This window comes from Varroa jacobsoni, unplaced genomic scaffold, assembly GCF_002532875.2.
Source record: "Varroa jacobsoni isolate VJ856 unplaced genomic scaffold, vjacob_1.0 scaffold_1400, whole genome shotgun sequence".
In the NCBI taxonomy this organism is placed as follows: Eukaryota; Metazoa; Arthropoda; class Arachnida; order Mesostigmata; family Varroidae; genus Varroa; species Varroa jacobsoni.
This window is the reverse complement of record NW_019214302.1, coordinates 63654-81611: the sequence shown is the minus strand read 5'-3', so window position 1 is coordinate 81611 and position 17958 is coordinate 63654. Positions and strand designations below refer to the sequence as shown.

At 38.5% G+C, this 17958-nt stretch overlaps 1 protein-coding gene and 1 non-coding gene across 2 annotated transcripts; one reads left to right on the top strand and one right to left on the bottom strand.

The window, feature by feature from the left end:
* The first annotated feature begins 506 nt into the window (after positions 1-506).
* Positions 507-580, top strand: TRNAT-AGU (transfer RNA threonine (anticodon AGU)). The gene has a single exon. It is a non-coding gene; the product is annotated as a tRNA-Thr (tRNA).
* Positions 581-3620: 3040 nt separating this feature from the next.
* LOC111269627 (uncharacterized) lies at positions 3621-16873 on the bottom strand. Its single transcript, XM_022849360.1, has 11 exons — positions 15732-16873; positions 12537-12609; positions 10594-10721; positions 9727-9846; positions 9221-9371; positions 7364-7529; positions 6916-7090; positions 6491-6651; positions 5505-5641; positions 5134-5247; positions 3621-4908 (listed from the first exon to the last, which is right to left on the bottom strand). The coding sequence occupies exons 1-11, from the start codon at positions 16871-16873 to the stop codon at positions 4699-4701; spliced, it is 2577 nt and encodes an 858-aa protein (XP_022705095.1). The 3' UTR covers positions 3621-4698.
* Positions 16874-17958: the final 1085 nt, after the last annotated feature.

Below are 17958 nucleotides of genomic sequence, written 5' to 3'. Positions count from 1 at the left end.
GAAGAACGGTGTCATCCTTTTATACAGTCGAAATAATCTAGACATTACTCAGTATAGCTCATAGCCATCCAACAATAAGGACCAAACGCTAAAAACCTACAATCCATATCTACTCTACCCTATTTCATATCGTAAAGCTTTTAGCTTTGCGCCCCAAACCCTTTAGAAAATATTTTTAAGACGTTATTGGCCCAGAGTGATAAAGAAAGATTTCAGATAACGTAATTACTAGTCCAAGCCATTCTAAACATTGTCGTAGCTAGAAGCTTTACTGGTTGACGAGTGAAAAGTTGTCGCGGTAAAGGCACGGATAGTCACGATGAAGCTAGCTAATAAATTGTTTTTAAACAAGGGATTGTCATAAAGGGTATTCATATATATCACTCGCGCGGTAGTGGAAAGCTGAAAGCTTTGAGATGAGCACAATATTATTGCACTCAGTAACTGTTGATCACAATATTATGGCCCACGGTGCATATAAAACAATAATGGTCGCTTTACCGTGCGGCGCCGTGGCTTAGTTGGTTAAAGCGCCTGTCTAGTAAACAGGAGATCGTGAGTTCGAATCTCGCCGGGGCCTCTTGTTTTTCTTGCACAAAAAGGCTTCTGAATTCATTTGCCGCACTATTAGAAATTAGAAAAATATTCTATGAACATAAAGCCAATATGCTTACAGTATATGCCTATATGATTGTAATTTATTCAAGATCCATTGAATAAAAACATTTGATAAGATCTACTTTCTTCAAGACTCGCATTCTTGTTTACCAAATCTATCGTAGCGTACTCAGACTAAATCAAAACCTTTACCGAATTCCGTCGCAAAAGGAAACAGATTTTATAGGAAATTACACTGTAAAACATATATTTTCCCAATTACTTAATTTAAGCTTGCGTCTAAGAACATAGTACAGCGGAATAATTATGCCAAAGTGATTAGTTATAAGTGATCAAATTTATTATTTTAAGTTTGCTTATATATTTTAAAATGCTTTTTCTAACTGAGAATTCAAACAGTGGTTGGACTCGTATAATTAACGTTTACAAAAGAAGTTGTACAACATATTTGGCCCAAACGTTGTATGTAATCACCAGCTGAGTCATATTTTATAAAGACGTTTGTAAGAATCAGAAAAACCTTGAGCCATCCATGGCTATCCTATTGCTGATGCCGCATCAGTGATCAATACAAGGTGCTTGCGGGGGTCGATAGGCACCCGGAAATTGACGATAACAATTGACGACAAGACTTGAATGCAATGGCGTTCAATCGCGGACGATTAAACGGACTATCTACCATTCTGCCACAATCTTGAGAGTACACTTCGTTAAGAACGGAACTTATATATTCCATTTTATACGAAATATGGCACTTCAAATATTTTTCCTACTTGTGCTACGTACTATCTTCCAAGGATATTTCGATACTGAAGACACTATTTTGGACCATAATGTTCTGAGTCTGTTTTTAATCATTTGAGCAGTCGGCTGGGAAATATGCATAATAAAAAATAAATTTTAGGGTAAAAAAGCAGTCGATTCTCTATAATAAGGGAACGTGCAATGCAGCTGCTAAACAAGCCAATTAATACAATAGGAAAGGATTTTGAGGGTGAAGGTCCCACGTTAACCCAATACGATTTTTTCGTTATCTGTGATGTGTATGAGAGTGTTTTATATTTTTATTGAACTACAATTATGTGTACGATCCAGGTAGCTCTTTTAATAATAAGCTGTAACGCTGCTTCCTTACTGCATTATCCACGAAAGGTTCGCCCATTTTGGGGTTTGTTAACACACTGTTTGCGTAAAGGCATGTAGTTGCCTGCAGGGAGCTGTTGGAGGACAACTGGTCACCGCTGGACCACCGGCCCGCGGAAAAGCCGTATGCATGCAGAGATCGGCCGGGACAACCGAATAAGATTAGCTGAACGCACGTTCTTTTTGTGAAATCGTCCACACGGCAACGTGCACAAGTCGAAAGTGACGGGCTTGTCAGTGTTAAGCAAAGCTTCTATTCCAGGAGCCATTACGATGGAGTTTCGGTGCACGGAAACGTCACGCACAATAAAGCCGTATCACATCACTGCATAATATATGAATATCAATCGCAATTGTGCAGACGCACAAACATGTATACTAACAGGACCCACAAGAAGACAGCAAGGGTAATCTATCAAATATAACCGGTTTAGATAGAGCACAGTTGTACCGATCAGCAGTTTCTAGAAAAGATTTTGTAGAATAAATAACTAGCAAGGTGTAAGAAATTGCCCTTAGCTAAGTTTAGCCGAATGTGCCTCACTTGAAAATCGTTGTGCTATAACGCTAAAATTTCCCTTACCAATGTGAACCTACACTTATCAGTAGACTATTCCTTTAAGGTCTTTGGCAATCAATTCAACTCCAATGCAGCAATGTTCAATCTGTTTTCCTTGTAGCTTCCTTGTTATTAAGTAAATGTTAAATTCGCTTGTTGGTAGACATCGTGACATTGCTTACGCGTACGACGCTGTTTAAGTGAGTTGCTTTTTCTACATTCGTGTTTAGTTTCGGTTGATCTTTGTACCAAGTAATAGCCGACTTCACAGGAAAAGCAGTCTGGCTTTTTGTATTTTCTAACCGCTTGGACTGCCTGTTGTTTTCTGATCTATCGCTACTCTTCTATGTGTATCGAGAGATTGGGTACTTACTTTACTTAGAAATTTTCTAAGTAGTGCAACAAAAAAAAAGCTGCAAGGAGCAATCCAACATTATTTGTTCAGCCGTATTATAATTCAATGGATGGCCTTTTAGTTGATGGGAGATTTGTGAAGCTCAAAGGGAAAGTTGATAATTAATAACACCCCACATGAAAATAATGAAATGTGGTGTTACAAATAACGACTCTGATGAATCGGACATACAATTAGATCAGAAAAAACTGGTCAGAAAAGCAACAATCAAATTAAAGTAAGTTTACAATTGTGACTTGTTTGCATTCCGTTGCCTTGTTACTACCGCAGCTAGAGCGTGGCGAAAATACTATGTCTTCAATGAAGGATACACTAAACGAGGAGCCCATCTTATACCTCAGCTGTCTGAGCCAAAAGTACGTTCATCTTACTATCTCCGGTACCTGAAAAGACCTTTTTTAAACCTTCATTTGAAATCTATCAAAATTTCGAACGTATTATCATCAGTGATACGGTGAACTAAAAGAACTATAGCGCGCTAATGATATATTATTATTATTATTATCATACTATCTTCACCAATATTTGTAAGTTGATGGAAGCGTTACTTCTTATTAAATAACGCATCAAAATCGAATGAAAATTGTCTTGTGAATTTTTTTTATCTGCGATAGTTCTGTAATTCGATTGCGTTTTGAACCAGTCAAAATATAGAATTTTGCATGCGTTATAAAAACATTAATAACGTTAGCGCAGGACTTCAAAACATGGCATCATTGATGTATTTTTTCTCTAAAGGATCTAACTGGTGCCTTCTGGGTACTTGTATCTAGCTCTAGGCTCATACAATATTTGCTTAGTTGTTGTTCGTATGTTTATTTAATACGTCAAACAGTTCGCGTTTGTGAATTCCTAATTTATAGTATAATAAAAACGACTACCATATGCCATCAAAATAAATCAATCATTACTTAAACCCTTATTTATTTTATTCTCTTAGTTATTAGATATACATATGTTTTGATTACTTTACCTCTCCTCCACGGACTGAAGTGAAAGACACCATTTAATGGCAATTGGATAATCCGGCTAGTTAGTAAAATAGTGTCTTTCGGTGTATTGGCAAAATCGCACTTTCAAAATTCTTGACCATTATAAAAGGAAAAAATTCTTTTTTCCACATGGAAACAAGAGTTATCGCACAGAGAAAATCTTCTTACTTATAGTGTTTGTTATTCATCACTTTTTACTGTTTTTGACTTATCTAGCGTTAAGGCTCCTTTATTTAAATTTAGTTTCATTAATTTTAGCATGAATGAGATGTCGACGTTAACGGCTCCAAATGATATCACAATAGGAAAAATTCAAATTGGAAGTGTCCTCTGTTATAAACGAATGAAGGATTTGTTCGTATGAGTGGATAGGAATTTCTAATTGTTAGCACCAGCACGGGTACACCGAATAAATTTACCTGGATTCCTTCTCAAAAAAGAAGGTTTTCAATTTTCACTATTAATGAATTAATTATTATAAGTAAAGAAAGCTCTGTTGACAAATCTGCAAGTACGAAACAAGTTCGCATCAATTTGCATGATTCCCAGAAATAAAAAAAAAGACTTTGTACTTTCTGTCCATAGCGTTGCTACTAAGTCATCTCGGCAAACGTATGTATATATTCAAGGTGTCTCTGTACTTCAACGTGTTCATCGTCGCACATCACTCCCTTTTCTTAGCATGGTCGCTAAAATAAACATTTTTCGTATATTTACTGTGAATTGAGTTTTTCCTTTAATAAAATAAAAAACTTCTATATATTAAAACGTGTTTCAGTTTAATTTTATCGTTGCATACTGAATCGTCATTTATTATTTATTATGTTTGTGTATAAAAACTGAATAGTGACCATGCATGTATCTCTAGACGAAGACATATGGCTACTATTCCAATGACTTTCAAAAACGTATTCATATTTCTGTGTTTTCATACATGTATGAAATATATGTATGAAGCAGAATCTGACTGCTTATGAACGGCCATAGCTTGAACGCGGTACAAACACGATGTACTTGTTCAGGAGGCTTCCAAGATAGAGCCCGTCATCCAGCTCCGTTGCTTGTGTGATAAGCCTATGCTCGTAGGACTGCAGTGCTTGCAAGACATTGCCCTCAGCATCAAGTTCGACTATAGTGCTTACGCGCGGGTATGTGTTTTGAAGAATGGCCCCAGATTGCAACTGTAATGAAATTAGTAAGAAAGTCAGACCCTGTTGTACATCTTGCGAGTAGGTTTGATTTTATCTCCGAAAGTTATCGTGACGCAGCTATTAGAAGGAACTCTGAGTATACTTCTCAATTTGCAGAAATTACCACAATTTTTAATGAACTCTAAATTCTGCGTTATGTGCACTTAAATAGGATCGACTTTGGTGACTTTGCTGTTGCATCATTCTTTGAGTTACCTGAACGCCAATATCAGACAGGTCTTTGCTTTCTCCAAGTTGTCCAATAAGCTGAGCCGCTTCTCCAATGGATAATATCCAATCACCCAATCTTTTCGCCACAGTCGGTCGAGCCTAAAATTCGCATAATCGTTTCATAATATGAAGTACGTAGGTGCCGTCCATGTTCGTGACATTATTGAAAGCCTTTTTCATCTTTTGTTTTGCATACGTTTCTTAGCATGAGTTCTTAGAATTATTACGAAATATGTTAAGTAATATGGTAGTGGTGAGTTACATGGTGCTATATATCTATAATCTAGCATGTGCCTTGTACTCCATTTGTTACTACAAATGTAAAAGTTATACATGTGTATTGTAGTAGAACGTACCTGTAGTTCATCGACAAACGTTCGGCTTCCGTTGATTCGCCCTAGAGGAAGAGCTACCCAGTAACCACCAGAAAGCGAGGGTCGGATGTTGTCAGGAGAGCCTGGCAGAGGATGTTTGGTGAACGGAGTCCCTTTTACTGAAGGATTCAGACAGAATACGATTCAATGCTGTCAGTAAAAGCACTTTATTAATATTTTTACACATATATGCGCGTATACAGGGTGAGGCATTTAAATTTGGACAGATTTTGGCGGGTGTTGTCGTAGCGGGCATGCGTTCATATGCTATTTTCGGTACCAAATGAAAACCAATTCCTTTTAAAAGAAAACGAAAACAGTGACATTTAAATAAAGATCAGCAGTTATCCGATATCTTTGTGCTGGACAAAGCGTCAACGAGAAAGGAAACTTCTTTTTTGTCAAAAGTCAACACTTTCCCATATTGTTGATTTTCATGAGGCTCTTGAAAATCTGCAGAATTTTTTTATGAGGCAAATAAAGATCTTAAAAAAATATAGATTCGAGAATTCACTAAAATAGCTCAATAAATTATTTTCGAAACATCTGGATTTTTTATACAAAAATTGATGGCAGCTTTGGGAAGAAAAATATCAATTGCCAATTGGTTCGTCCGGCTAAGTTCCAACTTTAGGCCTTTTTGCACGTTTTGTATTTGTTGGTCCTTTTGAGACCTTGCATTATCGGCACTTTTAGTCTTCAGCTCAAAATTTAATTCCGTTGAATTTTTTTTGTAAGTAGCGTGTTAAAGGGACACTTTGATAAACCAACATCTACCGATATTACTTGCAACAAAACAGTTGTTACTTTTTTACTATTAAAAACGTATCTGCGAATTAAGGAAAAAGTATTCCGAAAAGTTTAGTAAATGGTTTAGAATCTGAACTTAGAATGTAATCGCACATATTCCCAGTCTATTAAATAAATCTCTTAAATACTCAAAAATTGCTTTTCAAGCAAATGCACACCTGGAAGTGGTTGACCAAGAGGATACTGTAGGATTCGCCTAGCGGTAAATTCAGATACGAGCAAAGATTTTCCATCGTGAGTAATTTGGATCCCGTTAGGGAAACGAATATCTTTCGCAAAAACTGAAGCCTCGCCGGTCGCCAGGTTATACTGGATCACCCTGTAAAGGAATATAAGACATCGTAAGTCAGAAGCGTTTGATAAAGAGAACTAAAGAAAAATTGTTTACTAATGTCATATTAAAATCCCAGCATTTATACATCTGGTATTATATATTATACTTCAATCAGTTGTGCATTAGTAATTTATAAGGTAACCTGCTTCTTTGATAAGAGGGAATCAGATGACAGATAAAATAAAATCGGTCAAGCAACAGTTGTTAGGGAAATAGGTGGCAACCAACAAAAATCGACTTAAAACTTACCTTCCAGAAGCATCGTTGTCTACAATAGACCATGCCCATCGATGAAACCCATATTTTGTGCTTACATCGCTCAAGTAGATGAGTCCCCGCTCCCAGTCAACGTCCAAATCATCGGCCATGAGCATCTTTTTGCCTTCGACCTCAGCAAGCGCCGGAATAAGAACTTTTACATTTCCTATAGGTTTTTTAAATGTGCAACCATTGATAAAAAAAAAAAAATAAAAAAAAACATACGTTCTTAAGCATAGAATGATTTTTTATGTTAGTCTTCCAATTTTATATCAAAGTAACACTTGGATTTTTTCTTTAAATTTACGACGTATTCCGCATAAATATAGTCTTATGAACGATTTCCTTTTTTCTAGTTCGACATATTTATAAAAAAAAACGGGCGTTATATCAATAATTTTTAAATTGTAGCCTTTTGTAAGAAAATTATTTTAATGACCTGAATCGATGTCAATTTGTAACAGTCCTTTTAAAGGATCTGCGCAGAGTATCGTTAAATCTTTGACGCGAATGCCTAAAGGTCGACTGCAAGATGTAGTGTAAGAAGAGTTACAGCCCGCCCTTGCGTCGTACAGCTTCTTTTGTTCCTGGGTCTTCATATTAATCTAGGATCACCTCGACAGTAATGGTACAAATAGATAAATGTTATATCGTGTTCGGCGAAAAATTTCAAACATTTTCAATGACCTTATAAATGCCTAGCATGTGCTATTATGTCGATAAATATTAATGATTAAGATAATTGGTCACTCTGTCATGACTTTTCGCAGTACCCTCATTACCATTATTGTTATTCCTTTCAGGTAGATTAAAAGACTGGTGCTTTTATCAAGTTTATCTTGATGAAAATGGAATAAGAGTTACTGTCTATGTGAAGATTAGAAGGTAGCGCTAAGTCCTGCTTTTTTTTTTGCTCGAAAGCTTTGGTTGTAGTACCTCTTGAGACTTTTGACAACTGTGCTTTCCAGAATGTTCATGTTCGAGACAAAGTTTACTGTTTTTGAACTTTGCTAACTTACAAATTCTATATTGTTCTAAATAGCTTCTAGGAATATTTGTGGAAATAAACTCTAAGAGCTCCTTAAGCTTTGCAAGGTTTCTGCAAAGTTGGACGTCCAGCACCAAAATCACTAACAGTGATTACGAGCAGTTTTTAGTTTCATGCGAACTGGGAGTTTAATATTTGTCCCTCAAACAACCTTGTAGGTACTAATCAAAATTATTCAGAAGATTTGGACATCTAGGCCAGTCAGAGCATAATAGGGCATAGGCGAATCCAACCGCAGAAAGGCTGCTACGAAAAAGAAAAAGGGCACAAGGTGCGCATCTTGGGACTCGAGCTGTACATACCATATTGCTCTACTTTAACGAACAATTTTTTTCTTTAAAGTTAACTCCTATTACAGAGAGCTCACATTTTTTGACATTTACCTCAACACCAAGCGGCGCCTGAAAATTTTAGACTTCCTCTAGGTGCTGTAGTACCGACCGTTTTTGAAGTATCGTGGTCTAGTACCTACCCTAAAGTAGCTCACTGAAAAAGACAGGTTACTAAAAGTATTCCATATTCAACACCGCATAGAATTGTACCGAAGTGCGTAAGTTTCCGAATTAAATGCTGCAACAAAAATAGAGCACCTTGGTGTCCAGGATAACTTAGCTAGTGTCAATATATTTGGTCAATATAATTTGGTATACTATCGCAGATGGAAGATGTATTCCAATAGCTTTCCATGTTCGATCTATTTGTAAAAATTTGAAGGTAATTTTCAAATCCAATATCATTTTGGCTGCGTGAATTTCATCTTGCTCAGATTGTTCAGAGTACAGGTACTTGAATAGATTTAAAAAATATTTCTTTGTTATTATGGAATGAACTAGGGTTGCTCTTTCGTTTCACCGAAGCAGCTTGCATTCTCCTTGAGAAAAAAGCGGGCAAGCTGCAGCAGATACATCTTTTTGGGCTTATTTGGGCTAAATTAAATGCCACTGAAAGCTTCCCTAATCGTGAGGGTGCCGCTGCGTCTGCTGCAGTGTAGAGTATTGTTTAAGTCCGTTTCAGAGAAAGGATCTCAGGCCGTCTCGCTAAGTAGGCACAGTAGTGTGTCTTCTACTGTTCGTGACGGAACGGCAAACATGGCGCCTTCTACAACAGCACTATGTATAGCTGTTCAAGGAGGCATTTTACGAGTTGCCTTGCCTTATGTACGATTGTACTAAACTTATATCTTTAGTCGATGAGAATTTTAGGAACATTTGATAGGCGTAATCATAAATCGAAAATAAAAAAAACTACCTGATACACTCCATCAGCTGTGGCTGCGTAGAGGAAATCTGCTTGAACAGCGACGGATTCCGGTCCGTTTAGGAAACTCATTATCACTTGGCTGTTTTCGTCCAGTTTTCGGTTTTCTTTCAAAGGCCCTATCGCTTCGGGTATCGGGTCTCTGTAAAAGAGTGATTTTGACGAGAAGCACGCGAAATAATTCATGCAATAGATCGCTTATATGTGCCTCATATCCCTCATAGTCACTCCAATGGACTAAAATCAATTTAATTCAAGATATACCATGTGGTATGAGTGTGCCAGGGATAAAAATAGGATACAAGAAATTATCATTTTGCGCATTATCAGTGAGGTACAACATGTTCTTATAAATCGCCATATCTAGGCAACAGTCCCCTTGGGGAGTAACAAAATTGAAATTGTTCTGTAACCCTGCTTACTATAAAGAACAATCTTCCTACTTACACGCAAAACGATGTATACATACTGACAAAGTGAAAGGGATGTATACTAACGTGAAGGGCTCATTGATTGCCAACTCCATTCGACCTTTTCGGTCAACCGGCAATTGAAGAACGGAGTTGAGTAGATTCGAAAGCGACTTGCCATTGTCCACGTCAGATGAGCTGCAGAAACTGCGTATCCATAAGTAACAGACGCTGGTCAGTTTGTTCGAAGGTCGATCGAAACTCAATCAACGACATAACTCACAATAGCATAGACGCCCAGAGAAAAGCGTGCTGATATGCTCACAAACTGCTTCTTGTCTGGTGAGATATAAACGTCTAAGTGGGGAACTTAGCTAGATTTTAAAGCGAGTTATTTTTAAAACTAAAGTGCATCTGAATTGAAAATACGCGAAACTTGTTGTGCCAACGGGTGCCAAATTGGCCGTCCGTTATCATACGGAAACGATTGCCGGTTTCGCAATATCAGTCAATCCCTTGATACGATTCTGACTATTTAATTCCTATTTCTTTATCTTGTTTAATATCTTGCATGCAAGGGATAATGCCCTCAGCATGAGACCAGCTCATTTCGTTTGGTTTAATCATCTAGGTATTGGCCACCCACTTTAAAAAATTCCGGTTTTGAGTAACGCTATTGAACTGAGTCCATCACAGTCGAAAAGATTATATATTGGTTTATATGGGGTATACCGAAAGTCTGGAGCAGTGATTAAGGGCATTCACTTAATCATTAATCAAAATATCTCAATTGGTTACCTAAACGCTGAAAGTCTTCACTGTTTGCAAGGTCGATTGACAAAGCCTGTCTAATTCAAGGATATGTGACAACCGCATTTATATGGGGTAATGTCGCGGTAAATGTATTATAGCATTTATTTAAAAAATGATGTCATTAATAAGTTGAACACATACCTTTTGCCATCACCGTAGGCGAGGCACAGAGGCCCATCTTCTGCGCACGTAAGCACAATATTGCCAGTCAATGCCAATAGAACGGCCAAAGCTGAACGATATATCCATTGCTTCTCCATAATTTCAATCTGAAAATAAGGAGTGTTATCTGATAATAAAGTTCATGTGTCGCATTTATTCACAGTGGCGTAGGTAACGTTTACTAAATAATGTTTGGACTTTCAGCCGGCACCGCAGACCGAACAGAAAAGGAAACGTTCTTTTCATATCTATTTTCTACATTTCGTACTGACTGGGTGTATAAAAATAGTTCAGAAAACACTGATTACATTTAAATGATTTAAGAGTTTAACTGGGGCTTTCATTGACGGGCCTCACTTTCAGGTATTTGCTACAGAAGCATGGGTTTTCACTCAGCGTTTTCCAACTGTATAAGAAACCATTAAATTGACATCTTTTTCTTGTAGTCCTAGGTATTTATTTGATCACTACTTGAGCTCCTTCATTAGGGAAGGCTCTGATACCTTTTCAGTGTTTTCTGCGTTTTGCCATTAAGATTTTCTCGTGACAAGCATGGAGACTGCCGTCTAGGTCTCTTTATCTTGTAACATTCAGTTTACCTCACAGCTTAGCGTCTAAATGGACGTTCTAGTCTTCTTTCAACTCCTGCCTTTTCTTCCTCAACAAACGTATAGCCACTTCTCATATCTATTTCATATTACTGGCTAAATATGGACTTTCCAGTTAGTCCAAGAGAGAAATTTGAGCGTTTTATTCATTCACAAACAACATATATTAGAGCACTAGTATTGCAGTCACTGCGGCTAGAGCCAGCCAAATTTAACTCTGCCCATCAAAGCAAGCTCACGTAACTATCCAAAAACCGGATGAGAAACTTTTATCTAGCTTCTACGGTAATCTCTGTCATTAGCAAACAACAGTGCAAGAGTATATTCGTGAGAGAGAATCCTGTAAGCGATTATGGCTCATTCTATTTTACAAATGTTATCTTCTTGTGGTGAATAGTCCACAACACCTTATAATCCACAGGAAGAATGGTTCATTTCTCTATAGAGGCTTATATTGTATATCAGGCCGATGCATTGTCGGTGATTAACGTCGCCTGCAGAGACAAAGAAACCTGGTAACAGACTGCGAATCCTCTTGTATGAAGATATACCCATGGGGCGTTGCTAATAATCCTGGTTTCGCTTTAAAATGATTAGATGCCCTTAATTTAGTGGGTACATTTGCAATTCGGGGCGCCTCTCGTCATTGAAACCGTATCGACATTGATTTCTAACTGTTTGTTTAAAAAATTTCGAGTAATGGCGAAAATTTACTGTGGGCCTGTGTTTGATAACAAAACGAAAACGCTGTGTATCAGGATATACACGAAAATTTTGTAACTGCCTGAGAAATACGGTTTTACGCGTTTGGGATTGCTTGTCCAAAATATTTATGACAATTGTTATATATATTCGATTACTCTAGCCGCAATAGAATTATACCCTTGTCTTAAGTACGAGTGTGTCTTGATGGAAATGACTAACCGCACAGGAGCTAATTCGCTATTTTTAGGAGAGCTCGTTGATTCAGGCAGGAATTGATTTATACGCGAAAATATAGGATTTAAAGAAGCCCTGGTCTAACGTGTTTATTTCGTCTCCCATATACTTTTCTTTCTAGATGTTGTTGCTTTTCGGCTACTTGGGGTTTTCGTTTATCGCTTTAGTCGGTCACATCCATCCCGGTATTAACGCTAAACAGACACGAAACAAACACGTGTGAAGTAAAAGTATCTATTCAATTGAGGGGCGTTTAACGTTCGAATATTTCAGAGAAAAGTCAACTTAATAAAAATTAAGTACATCAAAACATTATAACTGAATGTGAAATGCTTATGTCTAGTATTGAGAGAGAAACAACAATCTGAGACTCACCATACGAGCACCGGTATGCGAAAGTAAGTGACGTTTGCCAACAGCTACCTCTGGCGTCTTCTGGTTAAATGGCCTACAGATAAGCTTCGCTATTAAAATATACAGGAATAATTCTTTCCACCTTAACAGTTGAACTATTGTTTCACTGTTTGATCGATTCGCAATAGGGAGACGTATCCAAACGGAAAAGGACGCGAATGTCAAATGATAGCCTGATTGCTATCCCATACTGCATCTACCGTCTACATTACGTATCTTATCATTTTCACTATAATACAGAAGCAGTTACATATGGAGAGTCAGAAATAATAGTGGCTTTAATAAAGATATTATCTGTTTTCATATTATGAATGATCCATCTGCGACGAATGCGGTAGCTGTGCAACTCAGATCTTTTAAAGCGTCCTTAGCAGCGTTTCTCCTTCTACTTGTTTTACTTTACGTTGTCTTACGTCGTCAGATTATTTCTGTTTTTGACAACATTGTTGGATATTGACCACATGGCAGTAAATCGTATTGGTACCACTAGATTCATTTTCAAGTATCGGTCCATTTTCCCAATGCAATAATGTTTCGCGTCCAGGAAAGCTGCTCACTGTCCGCCGGTTAGTGCATAACAGGAATGGTCCACAGTGGAATGGAAAACAGTGGTTATTTTCAAACATTAGGTCGTTTGGTGACTATGCATCGGCGGGCATGTAAATGGGAACCACGAAACTAGTTTGGTTAGGTTATCGGAACGTTTTAGGCTTTAAGCAAATGCTGAGTTTTCAACAATAGACATCTGATTCGCTGCGTTAGGACACACATTATCCTACTTAGTGCGAAAAAATTGCGATCAACCTAAAAGGTCCAAACGAACCTCACGAACGACGTACCTCAATATTCGCGTGCGCCAGAATGCTAATCAAAATGCGAATGCTGCGTTGGGGGCACTCGAAGTTGTTCAATCCTTTGCCAACAAATTCAGTTTACTGTGCAAGTTACAACGAACACTCGAATCGAGAGGAACCAAAAGCAGATTGAGCCAAACTGATGATCGTGCTCGGTTGCAGCTTACACGAAGTATTATTCAGTAATACGATGTTGAAACGAGATTGTGTTTGCTACATGATCTACCCTCGCGTGTCCAAGTGACGCCGAACAGTGTACTTTACCGTAAAAAAAGAGGCAAAAGACGTAGACGAACGGCCCGTTGCGTTTGTGCGTCAGCGTATCAAGTTGTGATAATAAGGACCAGATGACACGACCAGGTATAACGCAGACTTAGTGGCGATAGTAAGCGATTCGAGAGAAACTCCCGCACGACGAATCATACGATCCTTAGAACCACCTTTAAGGGCTGCTAAATTTTTGAGTCCCGTCTGAAGGGTCATAATGCAATTTTGAGTGAACCCGAACGATAAACTTTGTTCAGTTATAAGCTGCGAGAAATTGAATACGTCGCATTTTCCATATACTTTTTCATAAATTATTTTAAAATGGCCAATACTGCTTAGCACCAGAGGTATCTATATACTAAGAACGTTAAGCTCTACCACGAAAGCTTCCCGATCCTAGGCTCAACGAGATATTCATCTCGCCATTTTAATAGTCCAGCACTCGATGTAAACCCTAGTGTCGTTTCATTACCAGAGTAAATTAGCATCATTGAAGATTTAAATCGAAATGGATTTTTTTCCTTGGCTAATAGAAAGAAAAATACGAAAAGTCACACCTCAGTCAACGAGGCGATTTCCTCGTGAAACGCTCGTCGCTAATTGCATTTGTCACGAAAACATTAAAAACATAAGGTACCACTTGCTGTTCATGTGTGTCCCTCTGAGTTGTTAACAGCTTAGGTTTTTCAAGAATGTTAGTGGGAAATTCAAACTTACCGACAACTACCACAGGCTTAACAGATTCTGCCAAGGGAGTTGTCAGTTGATTGGAGGGCCATGAATAATTATGCCTAAAGTTTTGGTAAATTCTGCTCTTTGTCGATCGGGTGATCGATAGAATACGGGTGCTATCGACAGATTACTAGTTCTTCCAGAACAGGAGATACTCAAGTAAACACATGCTTAACCCAACAGATGTTAACCATTTTAAATCCGGTTTCACAGAATTATTATTAGTATTGCCTGTGTTTCGAGGTTTGCGTCTGGATCGCCGTTCAGCATCACGTTAGACAAACGGTTGCATCCCGTCATGAAATGAACCCTGTCTATGCCAGGTGCCGTCTACAACGTAGAGTGATATAAACAAACGCAGCTATTGGTTAGGGTAATATTACCTCGATTCAATATTGTTTTAAGATCTTATGTTTAACAATATTTCATAGTAGAAAAAAAAATTCGGATTTTCAACTTAAGTTTTACTTTTATTCTCGTTTTTGCTTCAGCGAATTGCCACTGCACTCATTAAAAATCGCCTTCTGCTCAAAAACGCTAAACGTATTTTTTCAGAACAAGTACATCTCGCGACAACATGAACTATGAAAGTATGCTGCATTTGCAATCAACAAGTTGGTTTAAGCATCGCAGAAGGTTAATGAAACTGATCCTCCTGTTAGGAACTAGCCTCAAAATGTGTAGAATGAAGTAAACTTTTATAGCACCAAAAATCAGTATCACTCCTTCTAGCTAGAACCTTTTATATATATGGTAAACGCTCGCAATGTGCGTCGGGCGAAGATGGGTATTTACAACTGCCCCCAGTCGCTAGCAGCTTTTGTCCTCTTGTGATGTTGTACAGCTGGAGATTTATTACACACTAGTAAAGAAGATTCCTGTTTGACCCAGTAAACTAAATTGATGTATCAACATTCCAATAAAAAAGCAAACGATGACTGCCGAAACGGGAAACACATCGAATACGCAGTCAGTACGAAGAGAGCATACGTATGTATACGTTCCTAGCAAAACAATCAACTCCACAAGAAAAGTTACGGCCCCCACAAATTTCATGTGTTTAATTATAAATGGATGGGTTCCATAATACAACACGCGCTCGATAAGTGCAACGCATCCCGTCGGTGTTGAAATTTCGCGAAAAAACTCTTCAACTGTGAGAAGTCGATCTAGCTTCATAAATAGTAGAGATCTGCATAACCAGAAAAACATGGCTAGTGATAATGGTGCCACCCAGAAAAATAGCGACATCGAAATAACTAGTGCAGCCAGTATAAGGCAATCATGGAAAAAAACTACCAACTTTGTTATAACCGAATAGCCCGTGGGGCAATAGCCACCGCGGAAGGCATGCGAATGCGACCAACAGGCTGAAACAATGCTAGTGAGCACATGAAACTGATTCAGTAATTTTATCCCCTCGTCCCAAGATTTGGCATCGACTAACGTCAGTTGAATCTGCATAAGCAGTTGTGGCAAGGCCTCATTTTTCGCTTTCGTTAATGACATAGCAGAAGCTCGCCGTTCTGCATTTCCAAGCTCCACCATCGCTCGCCGACGCTCGCTAATGGAGCCCTTTTTACACCAGACCCGCCACCTAAGCGTGAGCTCGCGCCAGATATCAAGAATCGGCAGCACCGGACTGATCAACAGAGCTCCAAGGCTGCGTTCCTCTGCACACTTATGTAGATTCTCTGAGAAGATAACGATCGTCACCCAGACGACCCAAATCAACGTGAGGACAGCTCCAACGGCGTCCCCTGCTTTGTATCGCTCAATTCCAGTTGTCACATCGCTACCCACATCAGCTGTGTAGACTATCAACGAGAGGGCCGTTACCGCGGTGGAAAATCGTCCATCTGTACAGTTCAGTATCTTACTTTGACGCTGTCGTTCGTGATTAATAACGGCCTTCGTGTTTTGTGGACCCCACTCAATCTCGAGCTCGCCTTGCAGCATTATAAAGAGTTCATCGTCTTCCTCGTAGAGATTCGCCTGCCACTGCTTATTCAAGCCCACCATTTTCACTAACTGCTCGTCTAGCCATCGAGTACAATCGAATCGTAGGAGATTTCGGATAGCTATCACTGCGCTAGTTTTTTGACGAACCCTCGGAGGTGCTCGTGGTGTCCGAGTGTCCAACAGGTAAGCCATGACCTTCACCTGCTCCACAAACGATTTATACCGATTCAATATTTCTTCCTTTGACTTAATGTTACAGTTCCATGATTGCCATTTAATAAGTGCTTGTCTCAAGTTGAGCACACTAAGGAGCCAGACTTGGGTGTTAAGGTCGCTCGGATTGTAGTCTGGTTCTTGGCCCCGGGCAATTTCGAACCAGAGTGGACAGCAACGTTGAATGGAGTCCTCGATAAAAGAAGAGCTCTTCTCCGAAAAATAAGGGTCACGACGACTCTTCTTCGTTCTTTTACGTTTGGTACCCATTTAGGGAATAGATTTTAGAAACCCACCCTCCAATTCAGTTTGCCGCTGTTGGTTTTGCCGGCACGATTTCCTAAATGATGGACGAGTTATGAATAGGTCTGATTTTGCACGTTGGCCAATAACTAAAATCAGTTAGTTTTTGCTCCTGGAAACTGCCACTTCCTCATAAAGCGTGCATTTTTCGCGGATGACTTCGACACAAAACGTAAATATTCGCACAACATAAAACAGAAAACATGTCCAGAATATCACTTCGTAATATCAAAAGATTAATATCCAAATTTCTTCCAAGAATATTTCAGATATTTGCGGAATACTATATGAAACAGTTGCAAGACAGCCAGCTCAGTCATCCCGTGATCGTAAGACATAATATGGCTTTACGTTGGACGATCTAGAAATATCCAGATTTTATTGAGCACTCAAAATGTTTCATTCTTATAACGACATTAATACTACCACACAAGTCAAAAGACGCATTTTTAATGGCGAAAAACGAAATTACTACGAAATTATGTATCCATGTTTTTTCTTACGTTAAAAAAGTGACAAGCCGGTTTTAGGAATTCGGTTGGTTCTAACACTTGTATACTAACACGAGGAAGGGAATTCGAGGGTCAACAATTTGGTGTATTTTTTAAAAAAGCCGTCAGTTTAGCACACTAAAATTGCGAAATCACAGATGAAAATTCGCCTAATTATGGAAACAGTTCCTCGTCGTCGAGTCCTTATAAACAGTGTTAATTGAAATTTGCGAAACAATCTTCAATCAATAGCGACTAACAGCGATAGCCAGCTCTAAGGATCTATAAGCACAACTTACTCCTTTCCGCTAAATAATTTGTTATTCAGTTTCAAGACCAATAGAATATCCAACAATTAAATATTATGCAGGATTGAGGCACGAGTCCAATTATACTTAATTTAGGGATAAATTAATATATTTGTAGGAGTTGTTTAGCTGACGATGATTTGCCGTTATTAAACTTACGATAAAATCTGGGACGGAGACCCAAGAAAAATGTCACAAACAACAACACTTGCCTATTGATTCAAGTGTGTCCACGATCCGATGATTTATGGCG

What these genes read in the sequence shown, in the direction of transcription:
- LOC111269627 (XM_022849360.1), bottom strand. Translation starts at nt 16,873, where the DNA reads ATGGGTACCAAACGTAAAAGAACGAAGAAGAGTCGTCGTGACCCTTAT. An exon ending in TCTTGGTCAACCACTTCCAG is followed by an intron (nt 5,642 to 6,490) that starts GTGTGCATTTGC and finishes TGAATCCTTCAG; the next exon opens with TAAAAGGGACTCCGTTCACC. An exon ending in CGTTTGTCGATGAACTACAG is followed by an intron (nt 5,248 to 5,504) that starts GTACGTTCTACT and finishes TGCGAATTTTAG; the next exon opens with GCTCGACCGACTGTGGCGAA.